The 20,075-nt window shown below is 41.0% G+C and overlaps 1 protein-coding gene across 1 annotated transcript in view; it reads right to left on the reverse strand.

The window, feature by feature from the left end:
• grm5b (glutamate receptor, metabotropic 5b) overlaps positions 1 to 20,075 on the reverse strand; it is a 64,376-nt gene that overhangs the window by 12,205 nt on the left and 32,096 nt on the right. Inside the window, exons 6-10 of the mRNA XM_078244025.1 lie at positions 6,396 to 6,631; positions 5,350 to 5,471; positions 4,518 to 4,642; positions 4,226 to 4,394; positions 2,395 to 2,521 (exon numbers count right to left, since the gene is read on the reverse strand). Of these exons, the coding sequence (XP_078100151.1) occupies positions 2,395 to 2,521; positions 4,226 to 4,394; positions 4,518 to 4,642; positions 5,350 to 5,471; positions 6,396 to 6,631 (779 nt within the window). The remainder of the gene's footprint in view (positions 1 to 2,394; positions 2,522 to 4,225; positions 4,395 to 4,517; positions 4,643 to 5,349; positions 5,472 to 6,395; positions 6,632 to 20,075) is intronic.

Raw genomic sequence — 20,075 nt, forward strand, 5'->3', positions numbered from 1 at the left:
GAATCTCGTTTTTGTCCAAATTTTAGGAATAACTTGCGTGTGTAAATGTAATTGTTCAACATCATGGAGGTAGTGCTTTTTTACTACTTAAGCATAGCCCCTCTTTAAGAGACAAGGACTACAGTAACTGTTCTGCCTAACAATGAGGGATGAGGCCCATCCACCCGTAAACATTTAAGGTGGCTGAGAATTTAGTTCAAATTAATCCTGCCCACATAAATCAAGATGTTGGGGCGGAAAATCCCAGATCACTGTTTTCCTCATGGGTTTTCTCAGAGCAGTCGAAAAGCATTGACTTGGTCTGCATTTTAATACTTAAAGGATACTTCACCGATTTAGCATTAAGCTTTGTATCAGCAGAAAACACGGTAGTATTTTTTAATGACTGTGCTTCCCTCCCTCATGTCCCCCTGAGATGAGAGATCTCTGTATTGTGGGTCTGAAAAAATGTATACCGATGACGCAAAAATCGGCGTTTTACGTCATCGGTATACATTTTTCCAGAGGCATTGGACTACAACAGTACTTCCGCATAGCCCATAGGGGGTTGGACTGTCGGCTTTTATCGGAGATTGCCGAGGTAAAAACGAGTGTCAGCCATCTTGAATCATCGCTTAGCTTCTCAGCAGAAACAGATTTACTCATCCCGAAGGAAATTTTAGAACAACAATTATGTGCATTCAAACTACCGCACACATGTACCCAGGGATACATTGCTAGCCGGTAAGGGGACATCCTCAGCGGTGTGCGGAAAGCAGGATGAGGGTAGGAGTTGGAGCTAGGTGGAAAGCTAACGCTAGCCGGCCACCTGTGCCAGGCTTCACCTGCTACGGAGACCAGCACCTCAGCCTGCGGTGCCGCTAGCCGGAATACTTGACAGGCTTCGCCTGCTACGCAGACCAGCACATTTCCTGGCTTTTCTCGGCCTAGAAGGCACCATTTTTTATTTATTTTTTCTCACATTTATACTACATAAGTGACCCAATTTAAAGATATATTCAGCTTTCCAGCAGTGAAATATCCCTTTAATTAGTTCACAGAACCTGCAGGAAATCGTGTTGTGGTTGACCCGAAGACAAACTGATGCATTAAAGGGAGAGGGACCATTTGGAGGGTTCAGTCAATATAAAGTTTTGAGGCAAAATCCTTCAAACACTCAGACTCAAACTGTTGAACTTTGAGGAATCAGTGAAGAGGCTCAAATCCCAAAGCTAATCCTGCTTCTGTCAGAGCCTCTATTCACCTCCATCTCTTTCTCTCTTTCAGACTCACTTTTTCCTTCTCTTTATGTTTCTAAATCACTTTTCTCTTACTCTTTTTCTTGTTTTTGCTCTATTGCGTTGCTAAAAAGTGTTCTATTGCTTTCTATGGTTTTCACACCCACTGTTCTGTACCTCTGTCCCTGCCAGCTGAGACCTTGCGCAATGTCATATTCCTTCTGCCTCTTTATCTCTCTCTCTCTCTTCATCTTTCTCACTCTCTCTTTTGGCCTGAGGGAGATAGATCAAACTGTCTGCTTGAAGAACAGGACAAGCAGTTTGTTTACACCTCATTATTACTGTTCCATATAGCCCCACTGGGGAACATGCAGCACTTATTGTTGAAATGAGTCGCACGCACGCACGCGCGCACACACACACACACACACACACACACACACACACACACACACACACACACACACAGTAATACACCGGTAACCCCGATCACTCTTTCAATTCTTTAGCTCCCCCTTTTTTCACTGTCAACTTTCTCTGTCATTTTCTCACCCGTTTGCTGCCTGTTTTAGTTTAAGGATGCTTCTCTCTCTGGCAGTGAAGCTCAATCTGAATTTTCCGCCGTTCTCCATTCATGTTTTAATCATTGAGCATGGTGAGGAGCTAGCAAGCGGTATAATGAGCAGCTGAAAGCATAACAAGGCAATATTCAACCGCTTCAAACACAATGGAGGAGAAATAAATTAGCATTGCAACTGAAGTGCATTTGCATTGAAAGCTACTCTTGATGCAAAAATTTTTTAAAACATTGGTGACCATGTTGGTAACAAATTAAAGGGATGAGAGTGGAGGGGGGGAGGAGAGATTGAAACGGAGAAATTGTCTCCGTTTCTCTTTCTAATGTACTGTAACTGGTGCAGGACTTCCTGTATAATAATATGCTGGAACCTATACACCCTACACACAAACATGCACACACGTATCAGTGGTCACTGCACGGTTTCCTTCGAGTGGCAGCACTACTACTGCATTGATATTAAAGGATATTCATGCAGGAGCATGTGCAAATACTGTAGCTTTATGTGCTTCAGTATTTTCTTGGCAAAGTGGAAATGTCTCTGAGATTGCACCTACATGTTATAAACATGCAGCCACATACACAAACATAGAGACTGACCTGTGAGGTCATCAGTAGGCCAGGAGCCCAGTTCACAGGCTCGGCAGGTGTACTCGTCGAACACAAACTCATTTTCTTTACAGGGAGTGCACGTCCAACAGCAGCTCACCTCACCTTTACGGATCACCTGTAAGGGACAGAGCGCACAATGTCTGTGTGTACCTACTGTATAAAGTTTCCCATACATAGGTTCTACTTGGGCGCCCCGCCCAGGTAGATTGAGCCACGCCTAGGTAGATAAAATCCGAATTACATAAAAAAAAATTTCAATCAACAATGCATTTTATACAGCGCACACAGACCAGTGGCCGTCAGCCCCTCCCCATCATGAAGTCTTGCGCTGTGTGCATGACAGCGTCAACGCTTCACTTCAGGCTCAGAGCCAGTTAGTAGTAGCCTGCTGCTGGTGGTCTTGCCGTGGGATTAACTGTACTAAGGATCCGTAGAAACGGCGTGGAAACGCCACGGCCACACCGCTGTGAAAGCTCGCTGAACGTCATTCAGTCTGGTTGTTCACCCTCTCCGCGGCAGTCTGCTCCACTCCATATCTTTATAATGGAGCTAACCGGAGCCAACCGCTAATCGTTGCTAACCAAGCCCTCAGTTCTCCGTGCCTGTACTATTAATTGTATTTATAGACTCAAGCTCGAATAAAACCCGTCATTTCATTTTATTAACTCAGCGTTGTTTGAATGACAGAAATCTGCTTAGTCGAGATCTTAATGAGTGCAACACGGACATGTATAACGTTAGTACAAAACAGCGTGCATAGGATCCCCAAAACATGGATTAAAACACTTCAAAAAACGAACAATGATCTAACAAACAAAATGAACAAGAATTTACTCTAGATAATCTTAGTCTTATATGATTTAGCAGGAGTTAGAAGGAGACAGTGTTGAGATTTATAAAAACATAACTTTCTGCATGGATCATAGTATAGTATTAGGTTGTTAATACATATAACATTTGGGCTCCGGGTAATCACGTATTTTATCTGCTGAACCATAACATTTGGCAAACAAACCAGATTTAATTGACAAAGCACATCATGGCTACACTTTCCTTTCATTTGATCTAAATTCCACACGCAATTTGTTGTATTTTAGCAGAATAATGAAAGCAACAGAAAGGCAGAACTGAGTACATTTTAATAGCCTGATCTGTTTATTTATCACAAGTAATATCGTAATCGCGATATTCACCAGCGTTATCGCATATCTTTCTAATATTGTGCAGCCCTAATAACAACTACCTTGTAATTTTGTCAGATGCAGCATAGTATCGCAATATTTTCATCCGTATCTGTGTCATCTTTTAGTCTAATTTGTTTAATATGTAAATAGTTATTTCTTTCTAAATTATCTGTTAATGTTATGTAGTCATTGTTTTCAATAAATAGTTCATAAACCTTCCTTGACTAGTTTATTACTGAACCCAGCCATCACGCGCCATGCCTTCACATCCTGTGCCACCCACCACCACGAGTAAATTCTCAACCAAACACTGGCCTTTGTGTAGTATGCCTGGAACTCACATGCACCAGCCACTGTATTACGTGGAGCCTTTTTTTCCACTCATAATTGTGAGGCCTCATACACCCATCTTGTTTAGAATTGAACTGGCCTATAAGACATTTTAATTCTAAAAGAGGTAGCAAAAATAATGTTTCATTTATTCCACATATGAAAAATTGTCATGTATGGTAAAAACAGTTCAGGTGCTGGATTCACAATATTGACTGTAAAAACCTTTTTAACGTTTACTAACTGCAAAGTAAATACTTGAAAAATGCCCCATGTAACCAAACCAACTGCGTGAGTCATCTTACCTTAATCTGTCCTTTGTCACAGGGTTCACTGCAGACCGACTTGATTATGCCGTCTCTGTTGGGCCAGATTTCATCATCATCTATCTTCAAGCCTCTGTAGTCCCAACTGCCAACATTAATGTAGTCGTAGTAGTCCTTCCCCATCTTTTTGAAGTTCATTATTTCATACCTGTGTATGAAAGGTGCACATACAATATACATCCAACACATGGTCGTGTCATTTGACCACGCAAGCCAAAAGGCCACACAAAAAAATAAATCTGTGACATCTTTCTTGAGTTACAGTGCGTACCTGCCAGGTGAGTCTCCGTTTACATCAAATAAGATTCCCTCCCCTGACACGCCTGTGAAGTTGGTTTTCATCAGGAAGTCCAGCAGTGTGGCACCATCTATAGGTCGCATGGCATCACACAGTCCCTTAAAATACATGAACAATCATGTCATTTCTAACAATCATGTCATAACCCACAGCTTTACAAAGTTTTTGGTTGTGTCAACAAGTACAGTAACTTTGGTATTGGTTGTCACTGGCCATTTATGTTAATACAATTCAAAGAACTGAATGCAATGACATATGAACAGTAAAAATATGAATTTACTATAATTGAGCGGAGTTTTAACTATAGTCAAAACATGATTAATTTGCAGTTGGACTAACATAATATAAAGATAAACTAAGCAATCAAAACACCAGCAGACGAGGTGAATCATCTCTCCAAGTTTCATGAAAAGTGAAATGTGCAGTGTAGCAGGTATTGTTTTTCTATCCCATGACGTCCAATCAATGTTTCACACACAGTGAACAATGCCAAGTTGAATAACCTTATGAAGTTTAGTCAGAATTGAACCCATGTCTGAAATATTACATTACAGTTTACATTCTGCAAGGATGAAATCTAAAGTCATTCCCACAATGTTACAACTAATATGCGCCAAAATCTCTAAAAGTTAAGCAGCAATGATGCATTTACTTTTCTGCCACCATAGAAACAAGGTCAAGTGTAATATGGCAGCAATACCCAGCTGGTACCTTGTTTTTGTCCCACCATTCCCCCTTTCCACCCCTTCATCTCCTTGCTTTGTCCTAGTATGTCCCTCTATTCATCCATCAGAGCAGTACCTACCTGATAGCCTGGGCAGAGTGCCCGTTGCATGTTATGCAGGCCATATGCCATTGAGTAGATGGCATTAATGACAAACCCCATCTTAGTGTCCTGTGCATATTGCTGCCGAAGGGACTCTCGCTCTGCAGTGGTGGGTGGATAGAGTTTGGGGGGGTGGGAGAAGAAAGGCAGGTATATCAGAGAAACCATTAATTTTCATTTCTAGTTTTTATTAAACACAGTGTGCTTTTTTTCCTGACATCAGAGACTACTCTCTTTCCTCTTATTATCATTGGCCACTTCCCACCTCCACGTCTCATTTCTGTCTGCCTCTTTCTGTGTCCTGTTCATTACTATTTTATGTCCCATTTCATTAGAATACATGAGACATGACTCCCTTTGATATTCTCACTTCACAGACACTGTTTTGCCTATGAATGGAGGGAGTGAAACAGAGAGAAAGATGGGGGAGACGAATAGAAAGAAATAAAGGGAAGGTGCACTCACAGCCACAAGGGATATCTGCAGAGAAACCGGTGCTTGTGTGTGTGTGTGTGTGTGTGTGTGTGTGTGTGTGTGTGTGTGTGTGTGTGTGTGTGTGTGTGTGTGTGTGTGTGTGTCTGTTATTTGCATTAATAGTGGCCATTATGAAAGCCTTTCAATAAAAATGCAGATCAGATATCTGCAGATAAACCGGTGCTTGTGTGTGTGTTTGTGTGTGTGTGTGTGTGTGTGTGTGTGTGTGTGTGTGTGTGTGTGTGTGTGTGTGTGTGTGTGCATGTGTTATTTGCATTAATAGTGGCCATTATGAAAGCCTGTCAATAAAAATGCAGATTCTGACTACAGCCATGTTAAACTAAAACAATGCAGCCTCTCTCTTTCGTCACACCCCAGATGGTTGTTGTACAGAACTTGTACTGCTATACTTGTACAGAAGTACAGTACAGCTGTAACTCAGAAACCCTGTGTTGTCTCTGGCCATATTCACTGCTACAGGTGTTCAAGAAGTACATTTCAGGTCTTATCCTTATAATTGTCCTTGTATGTTTATTTGTGTCTATACTCACTGCTACAGGTGCGGTTGTATTTGCTGCTCTCCTGTGGGTGACCTTTAAGACGACAGTGGAAACGATGCTGCCAGAACTCTGGAAACCAGGGGTTCCTGAGGTTGTTTTCAGGACGAAGTTTAAGGTAGTACTCATCAAACCATTTCACATCAGCCGACTGGAGCTTGATGGTAATACCACCCGCCGCTTCCCTAACATAGCCATCTGTTACATCATACCGGTCCGCCCATCCATCACTGCAAAGAAACACAAGGAAAGACAAGTTAACTACAAAAGTTAATCAATGTATCTGTGAGAATGAAAATACTGCCCCACTGTTTCACAATCAAAACAAAATTTGCATTGTTTCCTCTGACTGGCCCTCATTTATGAAACGTGCATACGACCTTAAACAGGCGTACGCCGATTCCTACGCAAAGCAAGGCATTTATCAATTTAAACGTGAGTGTAGGCTGCGATAAAATCTCACGTCTGGTCTGAACTTGTGTACGCAAGTTTTCGAGTCAGTGTGGACTTGCGGTGCAGCATATAATCAGTTTAACTGGAGAAGGAGAAGTCATCAGTTGATCACTTATCAGCAATGGCAGATCTTGCTCTTTTTTCTTTTTTCACTGTACACTGTACAGTGCACACATACGCGCACGGGCCACGGTGGAGCGCTCCATCGGATTGATTAAGGGCAGATGGCTCTGTCTTGCATCATCGGGGGGGGGCCTACTATACACGGCAGAAAAAGTCTGCAACATTGTTTTAGCCTGTGGGGTTCTGCACAACATCGCGCAGGAAAACAGGGTGCCATAAATGTAGTGATGGAGCCAGATGACCCAATGCCTAGAGAGCAGCGTCCAGCACAGCCCCAACTGGGGGCTATACGAAGGAGACAGGATATTATTCCTCACTTTTAAAAGGTATAGTGTTGTTTGGCAATGATACTCAATACAGGAAACATGACAATGCACAACATTTTGATTTATTCTTCAGGTTTTCGTTTCTCTTTTAAAGTGTTGTTAATGGCCATAGTGAACGATTTATTTCTGCCATTGACCGAGTTATTTCGGCTCGTTTTTCCAGCGCCTTTGCTATAAGGAGACAGGGTCGGGGTGGTGGTCCTGCACGGGGGGCGGAGGACTCTCCCTCACAACTGTTGCCTGGCTCTGATTCATGAAAAAAACACGAGTAAAATAAAAGACACTGCATAAACTCCGCTACTGTGTGTTTATTTAAATATAGGTACACCATGTAGGCCTAAGAGATTGCAATATAAGCCTGTATATTACTATTTGGACTAAGAGCATACATGTGTCAAGGATGTATAAATTAAATAAACTTCAGCTGGAGTCTGATTTACCACGGCAACACTGTTGACTGCATCAGTGATCTCTTTCCATTCCGCATTCTTTCTACAGCCTTTAATAACAGTTTTCAGGCTGCCAAATAGTACACGTTAGTGCAAGTGAACCTGAGATATCAGGGTTTCAATCTCCACCTCTGAAAAGTGCCGCTTCTCAGCCGGATTACTAGGGGTGTGCAAAAAAAATCGATTCACATTCGTTTCGCAATTCAAGCTCTACCAATTCAAAGCTCTAGAATTCCAAAAATCGATTCATTTTTTTTAATTTTATTTTTCTGTAAAAAAAAATTTTAAAAATCGTTTTGTAATGACGTGTATACTATTGTCCTGAAATGAGTTTAGCTGCTCGCCATTCCCATAGATGGCGCTGTGTCGAATTCACAGTGACACCTGGGCACTCTTGTTATAATCAAAAGAAGAACGAGTGCAGCAGAAGTAGTTTAGTCGGCGCAAACAATGGCAAACCTCACAGAAATAATTACGGACGAACAACAACCTAAAGTACCTAACATGCCAGTCAACCAACGCACTCTTTCAATGCTCTAAACTCCCACAGAACTCGGAACAAAAAGCTCTTTTTATTTAACAGTTTTATTTTATACTTGAATTAAATGTATTTGAAAGCTGGCCAAAGCTTGGCACTTTGCAGTTTTTAGTTGCAAAAGTTTTTATTTTTGTATGAAGACATATAAAGTAATATCAAAATTAATTAGTCATTTCTTTTCTTTTAAATTGTATGTCTACTGCAATCACATGGGAAAAGTAACTACATTTAAATACTGTGAATCGATTTTTTTTATATCGAAAATCAATTTTGAATCAAATCTTGAGCCTAAAAATCGATATTGAATCGAATCGTGACATTTTCTGAATCGTGCACCCCTACGGATTACGTCTCGCCATGTCGTAAATTGTAGGGGCGACGTCTCAAAATCGAGACTATATAGGGGCGTGATCCAGCCGCAGCATTTATCAATGTACGACCATTCTTACGCCCTGATTGGTGTGATACGAACGTTTCATGAATCACACGTGAAGCCTGACGTAAGATGATTTCTGCGCTCATATCTGCGCTGGTTTCTACGTTAGGTTGATAAATGAGGGCCACTATGTGGTGGAAATCATTTGATCAATGCACAAGCAATTTAGAGAACTTAATTGGACATTTTATGCTTTTCAGACGTCTTTGGTAGAACACTGAGGTGAAACTATTTGTGCAAATTGTCATAGGGATTTTTGGTACTACTATCATAATTGAAGGTTGAAATAATGGGGGTTACTCAATGACAGTTTGGACTGTTCGAATAAGCCTCCCAGTAGCCAACTCTTACACCTTATCTGGTCTCCATTACTGTCTTTAGAGTCCCTGTTTCTATGAGAGAGCCTCTAATATCTAAAAGGAACCCTCTGGCAGGTGAGCTTTACAGTATGTGGACCTTTTAAAGGGTCAGCCCCTATAGGATTTAATAGTGCTAGTTGAAATAATCAACCTGATTAGCTGAGCGTGTAGAGTACATGGAAATCATAATGTGACGAGATACAAAGATGAGTGTGTCAGCCTCTAGAGCCCATTAGAGAGATAAGCCTGTTATTTGATGATTTTACATTTTGGGGTTAAAGGTGCAGTAGGTAAGACTTATAAAACTAACTTTCTGTCATATTTGCTGAAACTGACCCTATGTTCAAGTAGAATTACATGAAGCAGGTAATTAAAAAAAAAACAATCTGGCTCCTCTGGCACCACCTACAGCCTGTAATCCACCGCTCCCTGTTCAGATGCACCAGTCAGGGCCACGGGGGGTGTCTAACTGTGTGTCAATCACTGCTCAGGCACACGCATTCTTTCTCCCTTGTGGGGGGAGGGGCTTAGGAGAATGTTTTGGGCTTTAGCAGAAAGGGGGAGGGACTGAGAAGTTGTCGATGTTTCAAAAGTCCTGGATCTTCACAATCTTACCTACAGCACCTTTAAGAGGTGATGGCAACAATATGTCACCATAACAAATAAAACCTATTTTACTCAACACACACACACACACACACACACACACACACACACACACACACACACACACACACACTAAGACCTCAAAGGAGGAAGGGACAAACAAATGGAGTGAGCAGCAGAAAGACAAGGAAGAGCGAGGACAGAAAAGCAGAAATAGCAAATCAGGTAAAAAACTGTAATAAAGAAGGCACAAACAGAATGATTAGCAGGGAGAAAATGTGGGAAGGAGCTCTTACATCATTATGGGCAGTGTCCAAAACTCATCATATCGCTAACAAATATAAACATTACGCACAGACGCACAGACGCGCGCACACACACACACACACACACACACACACGGTTGCCTGAAACTGCAGTGACCAGGACATCAAATGAGGACATCCAATTCGCCAAACTCTTTCAGAAAAGCTAACTTTGAGTGAGGGAGGATTTGGGTTTACTGCTCCTCAAGGAAGCACAGATGGCACAGTGAGTGTGTGTGTGTGTGTGTGTGTGTGTGTGTGTGTGTGTGTGTGTGTGTGTGTGTGTGTGAGGGAGAGATAAAGAGAGGAAGTGAAAGAGAGAGAAGTGGATGTTCAAATCTTCTCTCCTTCTTTCACAACTTCAGTGCCAACATGGCCTCAAGCAGGACGGTCATCCTCAGTTCTTCCAGTGGAAATTCTCTTTTCACTTTTCTTTTTCTCTGAGCCTTTAGAGAACAATACTCATTCTCTCCTACAGCAGGCCTTCCAGCTTCACTCTGATTGGAGACCCAAAGTGTTTGTGTGAGTGAGTGTGTGCATGTGTGTGTGTAAACTGCCTTCTCCATCTGCCACCATTTGTGTCTCTCTGTCGCTCTTTTTCTTCATTCTTTCTTTCTTTCTTTCTTTCTTTCTTTCTTTCTTTCTCCTTGTCACACTCTGCCTCTAAGCAGTGGTCATAAATCACGGTGGAAGTATTTCTAGTAGGGCTGTCAGCGTTAACGCGTTAATCATGATGAGATTAAGGGCAGACGTGATTAATTGTTTTTAATCGCATTAATCGTATGCCGGCATTTATTAATTTATTTTACACTTCACTCGGCTTTGCGTCGTGCCTAACAGGCTACTATTTTGACCCTTTGCAGCACCGTTACTTATCATCAAGCTGCCATTCTTCCTCGTAACACATCCTGCTGTTGCAGGCTGCAGGCATGATGGAGAAAGACAGCAGCAATGAAATTCTGAATGATGCTTTTTATTTTCCAAAACTCCTGGATGGCTCGTAGACAAGTCAAAACCATATGCACGTTGTGTAAAGCTGAATTAAAATATCACCGAAGCACGTCAAGCTTGAGCTACCACCTACGGAGCTAAGCATAGTAGTACAGTTAACGTGATGCTACCAGCTAGCATGCTACCCGCTCAGGAGAGTGGTACTTGCTGATCTGTGGATGAAACCAAATCCCAAAAAATTACTACAGCTCTTGCGAAACGGGTGGCAACCGGGGAGGATCTACCGGGGTGGCACAAAAGAAAGCCTTGCCATCCCTGCTGCCACCCCAGTTGGCAGCAACGAATTAAAAGTTATGGCCAATTTGACAATTTACGAGTGTGAATCTCCAATGTCCGACTGCAGTGAATGCAGCACGAGATGACGCCAGAGCGGCAAGAGCCTGATTTGTTTGGAAAACTGAGTGGTGCAAAGCGAGGGAGCCAGTAGTCGTGAGGAAAGGAGACACAGGAGGAAAGAGGTCAAAACGGATTAACGATCTATCAAGAAATGAAATTATAACGAAAGCACAGTGCTAGCATAGTTGCGATGCTGATTTTGAGATGATAAAAATCAGGTTGAAGAAAGTTATTTTGCTAACTATACATATAATGTTTCTTAGGTCTGACGTTTGTTCTGTGTAAAGTAGGCTACAAAAGCTAATATTGATTCAACGTCTGTCAAGGAAAACATTGTAAAATTACTTTTAATCTTACAGAAATGAAAAGGAAAGATAGCATATGTAGTTTTTTCTCACCAAAGAGAAAGGCAAGAGAAATAGAAAATGAACAACTGAGCAAGGTAGACGGAAAAGATGAGGTGGAAGGAGAGAGAAAAGAGGTGGAAGGAGAGAGAGAAGACGAGGTGGAGAGAAATAGGCAACAGAAACGTGACAGAGATAGAATACAAGGCCAAGGCGACCAGGGACAGGAGGAGGTGGGAGAACACCACAGCGGTGAAGATATGGAGGGAGAGCATCACCAAGATGAGGAGGGAGAAAGCAAGAGACAAGATAACGTGCAGGGCTCAGACAGTGAAAGGGAAAGCAGAGTGCCTGGGCCATCACCAACGATCTCCAGTCGAGCTGGTCCACATGGTATGGAAATTGTTGCTGCATATATACTAAGTTACATATGAATAAGAACAACAAATGACAAAGATGGACATTTTTATAAAATTTAAGAGACATTACTTAGACATCAAATAAATATAAAAATTCATGTTTCCTTAAATATGAATAATTAGGGAAATGTGTCAGTGTGAAAGTGTGATGAGATGGGGAGATGAGTTTTTATATTTTGTGTAGAATGTATTTTAGATCTATTGCTCAGATTAAATAAAAAAAATAAACAAATTAACCTAAAAATACTCTCCCAGGCTAAAATGTTAGTGTGTGTTAACACAGTCTGATGGTTATTACTAATCAATGACAGTTCCTAATCTTGTACGAATGCTACCTGCAACGCTGCCTCTCTGACACAGTCCAAAACTGTTTACTTCCCCTCTCACACATCTGCCACTCATCACCTGTGTCTTACCTTAATGCCTTTCCTGTGATAAGGCCCCTTACTTCTATCATACTTCTATCTCCTATTAAGTGAGATCACATTGTATGGTCACTTATTCCTAATATGAACTGTTTCAAATGAAACCTCAAATGCAAGATATTGATTGCATGAGATTAAGTTTGTCTGTATGAGTTTGTAAATGGCAGCCTGTGCCCTTTTGTAGTGTGTACATACTATTTCTCATCAAACTGTGATAAAATTCAGTATATATACACGTCTGCCATATGTTGCCACCCCTCAAAAATTCCTGCCCCCCTCTCGCCACCCCATGAATATTTTTCTAGATCCGCCCCTGGGTGGCAACTAACTGCAGACCTGTCAGCATCGTAGAGGACCCGGGTCTTAGACGTACTATGGTTGACCTGTCTCGTTGGGACAGTAGTTTTCACGGATACACAGCCTGTTATGACACGGAGAAAGCAGCCACAGTGGAACTGCTGCAAGGTGCTGCAAACGCTGTCTCATTAACCGGTGATCACTGGACGTCAGTGAGTAATCAACATTATTTAGGAGTTACTAAACACTATATTGACTCTAGTAAGGATAGGGATTTTTAGTTTTTTAGTTACGTACTTGGAGGAATTGTGCAATAATGACAGATTCACACGTTTTTCTTTTGTTTACTGTAAATAAATACAAAGTTTATAAAGTACTTTCTTTGCATTCATTTGATTCCCAATCAAAAAACACTGGTAAAAATTGCTTTCGATTGTTAATATGTACTTAAAAACTGTTCTGAAATGCAAAATAATAGAATTTTAATCATGTGATAAAATATGCGATTAATCGCGATTAACTATAGAACTTCAGCGATTAATCGCGATTAAAAAAAAAAGAATCGTTTGACAGCCCTAATTTCTAGACGTCCATCCATTACATCATAGACCATGCCTGTAACCATCCAAATAAATGTGTGCAAGTTTGTGATGTGTCATATTTGTATGGTGGGATAGGGTTGGGGGTGAGCAGCGGTTCTGTCGCCAACGGTTGTTGTCATAGATGAGTGTAGAAACGCTACTTTAGTGGACACAGACTTGTTAAGAAGTGTGTTTATGGATTTCTTGTGGTTATATGGACTTGAAATATGTTTCAGAAAAAAACTACATGTATGAAAAATTTAAAATGAACTCCAAACAAAGCCTGAAATAACCAGTTATGGTTTATGTCAGTGGTTCCCAACATGGGGTGGGGGCACAAGATAAATCTGAGGGGACAATTAACAGGATAGAAAGCAGAGAAAAAACATTTGCTTCACAGAATAATATTTCTCTTTCCAGACATTCCTCATCATTGCCTTTTTATTTTCAATCTGTCTAATTTTACTTATCTGGGCCTTTAAAAATGTCTCAATCACTTATCGGTTGACTGGTGATAACCCATAGACATATGCAACCACTACCCTCTCTGTAAAATGAGTCTTAATGATAAAAGTCATACGGAGGACACTGTCCCATGCAGAGCAACAAAGTGCTATCATTGCACCGCATGTCCTCACAATGGATCAATCAGTAGCTCCCCTGAGCAAAGAATCAGTAGGATTCGAGGTATTCACGGGGAATTTGCTCCGAGTCTTTGTTTAACACAATCTTGTATTGACATTATACTGCAAGACAAAGTAGGTAAAAGAGTGAGAAATAAAGAAAGTGAGAAAGGGAGAAAAGAGTAGAAATAAAGACAAAATCAAAGAGATTGACGAGTGATCACATTGGTCAGCGCTTTCTAATCCTGTTGATAGATTTTTTTTCCCCTCTTACATACAGTTACAGTTTTCTCTCCACAACTGTCTCTTTCGCCGTCTCTCATTAACACCTTCATCTTTCCCCTTCGCTCTGTTTTTCTACCTTCCTCTTCTTCACCATCCCCAAACTCTGTCACATTCCACTGCATCCATCTGTCAATGTGTCCTATCTTTTACTGTTTTTCTCATTTTATTTATTGTGCATGCAACAGATACACACATCTATGATACCTCAAACACATGTTTGCATGTTGTGTCTCTATCGTGCTGCATTTGCTGTGTGGTGAAGAGCACTCCATGCTTCAATTGGTCAAAGTAGTCAAGCACGTGGCGGAACACGTCGTGGATAGCAAAAGAAATCTCACATGCTAGTCTTTCTGTCGCCCCAGATGTGGTGTCGGTTGTCCTCCACTATGACACACTACACAGGATAAAACGATCAGTTCAACGCCTTCACGCCTGTTCAAAGTGTCAGTCAGATGAGCTGATGTGATTGGCGATTATTGACACTAGCCCCAACACAGCCACTAATAATATATGATAATTGATTCCACCCAGTCCCACCCCATTTTGAAGATATGCCTCAAATCACAAAAATACCTAAGGTGCGCTGGTGAGCCCTCTGCATAGCCATGTGCATAGCCATGTGCATTTGAGGGAGCTTTGCAGTTGTTGCCCTTAGGGTCTTGTGTGCTGTACAGACTTTAAACCAAATGCAACAAACATACACAAACTACACACAGGTGTTTTACTGATCAACATTTACAGTATGTAACTGTGTGGGCGATGTTGCCGCAAGGAGAGGGCTTTAGAAGTCTTAGGGTAAAGGTATACATTTATGAGAGTGCAAAGGTGTGTGTGTGTGTGTGTGTGTGTGTGTGTGTGTGTGTGTGTGTGTGTAATCATAATCAATAATAGGCTAATCAATCACTCACTCTATTCTTAAACAATATAACTGTTCTTAATGACATCCTGGTTCTCTCTCTCTCTCTGTCTCTCTCGCTCTCTCTCTCTCTGTCTCTACATGTCTAAGAGCCCAAGGCCGTTGTCATGGTTTCCACCCCACACTCTACATGCTGTCTGTACTGTGTGTCTCACTAGAGCACACTGGATTTTAAGTGTATGCATACACAGACACACACCTACACATGCTCTCTCTCTCTCTCACACACATACACACACACACACACACACACATTGTGTTTCACTATCTTTGTGGGGACCCGTCATTGACATAATGCTTTCCCTAGCCCCTTACCCTAACCTTAACCATCACAACTAAATGCCTAACCTTAACCCTTACCCTAACCTAATTCTAACCCTAATCCTAAAACCAAGTCTTAACCCTCAAACAGCCCTTTAAAGTTGTGGGGTCCAGCATTTTGGCCCCACAAAGTTGTCCGGACCCCACAAGTATACTGTATTCCCGGTTTTTGGACCCCACGAATATAGTTAGTATATAGAATAGAATATAGTAACAAGAACACACACACACTTTTCTTTTCACTATTCAATTAACATTAGACGGCCTGTCTCTACCAATATTGGAAATGCTATTTGCATAATAGTACAGTATGCCAGTGTTGTAGGTCAACGCAGTACCTTAAGCAGAACTTTTACAAACCAATTCTACATACTGAGGCCTGGGGCCATTGCCTTTCCATTCTGTTCATTCAAAGTATAAATGGAAACTGGAACTCATTTGCGAGTGATTATTAATTTTCACTTGGTTCTTTCTTGGTTGTGAAATCCATCTCAAGCCAGAAGTTTTTGACTCTTTGAATTCCAGCAAAGGTCAGCCAGAGGGATTTGTTACAGGAATACTAAAAGTGACCGACAGTGCAACCAGCTATAATCACAACTGAGCAAAGATGCAATACAAACACATGTCAAAAGACATCACAGAGCTGAAAAGTAGATCACATTATTAATGGCTTATGTGAGCAGTACAAGAAGCAGAATGCTATGGCAGACCTTTTTCAGCATCTCTCTTTCCAAGAAAGTTGCATTTAGATTAAAGTAGATTTTGACTCAATATGACCGCTAGAGTGGGTTTTCAACAAAAGCAGTCAATGGACGAGTTCCCCGACAGACTGTTGCTGTGACGACAAGCAGCAAATCCGTGTGTTACAGCTCAGACAATTTACCAGGAACTCAATTTTCTCAGATTATCTCCCAGACTCCTTTCCATTGTGTCTCTATGGAGCAACACAACTTAGATGAACAAAAATGTAAGTTAGTAACCTTTTTAACTTTCTCTCTCTCGCTTCAGCACCTAGAGCGAATTATACTATTTGTCTCTGTCTGTTCCATTGATCACTTGCATTCATGTTGCATCTAAATATTGCTGTGCATTGTAAAATGCAACTGACTAGAAATCATGACCATGCATACATGTATGTGCTTTGGAAACTGTTTCTTGTGGCAAAGTAGGGTGGTCGGAGATTGTTAGTCTGACCAAATTCACAAGTCTTCTTAAATCCATTTGGGCCATTCTTATCTTTTTTATTATTCTTTATTTACTTATCTTAGTTTTATGGAGATCAGAATCTGCATCAAAGTCAAAATGATTTGCTTATTAATTTAAGAGAGTTTATAAAACAACAAAAAACACTGAAAACAGTTATGCCCAAGTAGTAAGTATAGGGGATTTGCCACTGTGACCATTGAGTCAAAAAAGGTGATCATGGTTAAGGTCACAGTTAAAAGTATGGTGACTGTATCAAAGCGTGAGCTCTGTATTGTAAACAGAACCAATTAAAGAGGTGAATGTATGATTATATCCCCACAATGAAACAAGGCCATCCCTGTTGAGCATTTCACCTGCATTAAAGTGAGTTGATAATATCTGATCGGTGAATGAGCCACAGTGTTTTAGGGATCCACAGCATAAAGTAAATGTTAATTTGTGTTATTGTTTCCCTTTGACCTCAGTCGTGCGGTGTTTGGTCACGATACAGTTTTATGAGAGAGTAGAGAGTGGAGGCATGCATTTGAATTACAGCGTTGTTATATCGGGGTACAAATTTGGATTGTTCTCTAATCACTGTAGTAAGATTGGTTAAGCCCAGGAAAATAAGGTCACAGATTTTGTATTGGCGAAATATCTGAATCTGATCTGAAGCTGTGTTGCCAATAGGTCACTTTAGTAATTAATGTCTGAGTTCAATAATATTATGCCACCCGACCCCAACCCACCCACTCTCTAGCTGCCATGGCAACCTGGCAGAGATTGTAGATGAGCATCTGCTGCTTACAACCATACATACACAAACACACCAGCAGTCCACCAACCTAACCTGACAACATTAATTAGCTGGACGGACAACACGAGTAGGAAAGAGAACATAGAGCACACACAGACAGTAACAATCTGACAGAGCGTAAAAATAAAATAAATAAAATGCAAGCTGCTCTGCATGTTGATGGACATCCAAAATGTAAGTGTCGACAGCACAACAGCTGTACATGGACAAGCCCTGCTGCCAAAATTCCAACCCAGAAAACAAACAAATATAGCAGAACAAACACAGATGTTGATTTCATTCAAAATGCCGCTGTTCATAAGCCAACATTTAAGTCAAGATAGTTGAAGGCTCCCAAAGCACCACGACATAGCAACAACTGTCACTTTGTGTCAGCACACAAAGTAATAGGCATCAGACTATTTAAACCAAATTGGATAAAACATGCAAAACACTGGTTGGGTGTGCTTTTTGCTAATCACTGTTGTTGAAGGAGAGAGAGCTCACAAGTTGGGATATAAAAGTCAGATCAGTCAGCTTCTCCTCACTGATGGATGGCGAAAAAGATCGGTTCAGTGCCCTGGATTTTAATGATGTAGTGAATAGTTTTGCTCAGAGGGAAAAAACAAACAGTTGATCTAAGCTAAGACAGCTCACAAAGTTGCATGCTATGATGCAATAATGTACGTTATAGTTGTTGAGGCTCTTTGATAAATGGCTTTTGGATTTGGAAGAGGGAGAGGCCTCAAAAGTGTGATGAAAAAGCACAATATTAGTATAGTATACTGTGATTTCCAGGCTACTTGACACACCCCTTGTTAAAGTCAAGCTTTATTTTTTTTTATTGTCTATGTAGCGCATAGACAAGTAATAGAAGTGACATAGAGAGGCGTAGAAAAATGCAATAATCCATTAATTCACACGAGAGATTTAGAGTGAGGCTTTAGGAAACAAACCAGAAAGTATCAGCCAGTCTTCAGCCACGACACCTCATCTATAAACCGTCTCAGCCAAATGATGTGTGTGTGTGTGTGTGTGTGTGTGTGTGTGTGTGTGTGTGTGTGTGTGTGTGTGTGTGTGAGAGATGGATGCAAGGCCTGTGTGTACCCAACTGTGTAATTATGTGAGTGATCGGACCACTTTATACGCCCGTCATTCATTAATACGCCCACACGCAGCAGAACACCCCATGCCTGCTTACCTTGACAGCAGGTCCACTTTACTCATCTATCGGTGCCACACTTCATTACCCTCTGTCTCTATTTTTTCTGACAATCTCTCACCTCTCATCTTTTTCCAGTTTCTCGTTTCTCCCTAGATCTCTTTTCCCCCCCTATCTCCCTATCTCCCGGTTTCTCTCATGCTGATTTACTCCTTTCCCACACTTTTCTTGTTCTATTACTGCTCCTGGGTGTGGTTGCTGTGCATTCTCTATCCATTTATTTATCCATCTTTCTATTTATCATTGGCCCATCTGTGTCATTTTTTAATCTTAATCAATTACTGACTGCATCTTTCAAATTGTTGTTTCCTTCTTCCATTGTATTCTTTCTCTCTGTTGCTTGCATTTGCTATTTATTTTCCAGAGTATTATTTAATCTTTGAGAGAACCATAATTATATTGGCATTGACATCACTGAAATTCAGTTACCTAACTGCCTGGAAAAAAAGGAAAATAAATCAAGGAATGTCTGAATATTTTGCATGCGTGTGTCTGTCTGTGTCAGTTTCAACAAAATAAGCATTAAATCCTTCATCTTAAAAAATATAAATTACCACAATTGGAAACCCCAATCTCAACCCTTTCCATAGCCTCAAACTCTAAAGTGACCCTTTTTCAAACTGAAGATCAACAAAATGCACTAACATTAGAAATGCCCTCACTTCCTCAACTGTCTGTCACACTTCCCCTCATTCTCACACTCACCCACACACACACACACACACTTTGTCTAGACTAGTTTAGGCATACAGAATGTATTTCAGATTTTGGCAACTTTGCTGATTTCCCCTGGGCTTCAGCCAACAGACGCTAATTTTCATATGTGACAGGGGGACAGAAACAAAACTGTCAAGGAAGAAGAGAGAGAAGACAGAGACACAAAAAAAGTTTGAGAGACAAAAATATTCAAAAGGGACTGAAGGGAGAGAAACAAACAGGCTGGCAAAGAGGGGAGGACGAGAAGAGAAGACCGAAAGTAGACCATTCACGGAGCCAAAGCTGGATTACTGTTTTTCACCCTTTTTATTATAAACACATAGCAAAAAGTGATGGTCAGACAACCCATTCGATTCACTCTCATTCATTCTGGACTGACTCATTGAAGCTCAGGAAAGGTCACTTGTAGAGGGAGGAGAAAGAAGTGATGGAAACAAAAAGCTCTTTCCTAATGGAGAAAAATGACAGCTCAAATCTGTTACAGCAATATTTTTTTTCTCCATATGACAGTTTAATTTTTTAGCATGCCAACTTCAGGTATGTGTATTGACTAGGGCTGCACGGTATTTTGTTTAATCGTCTACATCACGATGTGAGCATG

The sequence above is a fragment of the Sander vitreus genome, chromosome 3 (genome assembly GCF_031162955.1).
Source record: "Sander vitreus isolate 19-12246 chromosome 3, sanVit1, whole genome shotgun sequence".
In the NCBI taxonomy this organism is placed as follows: domain Eukaryota; kingdom Metazoa; phylum Chordata; class Actinopteri; order Perciformes; family Percidae; genus Sander; species Sander vitreus.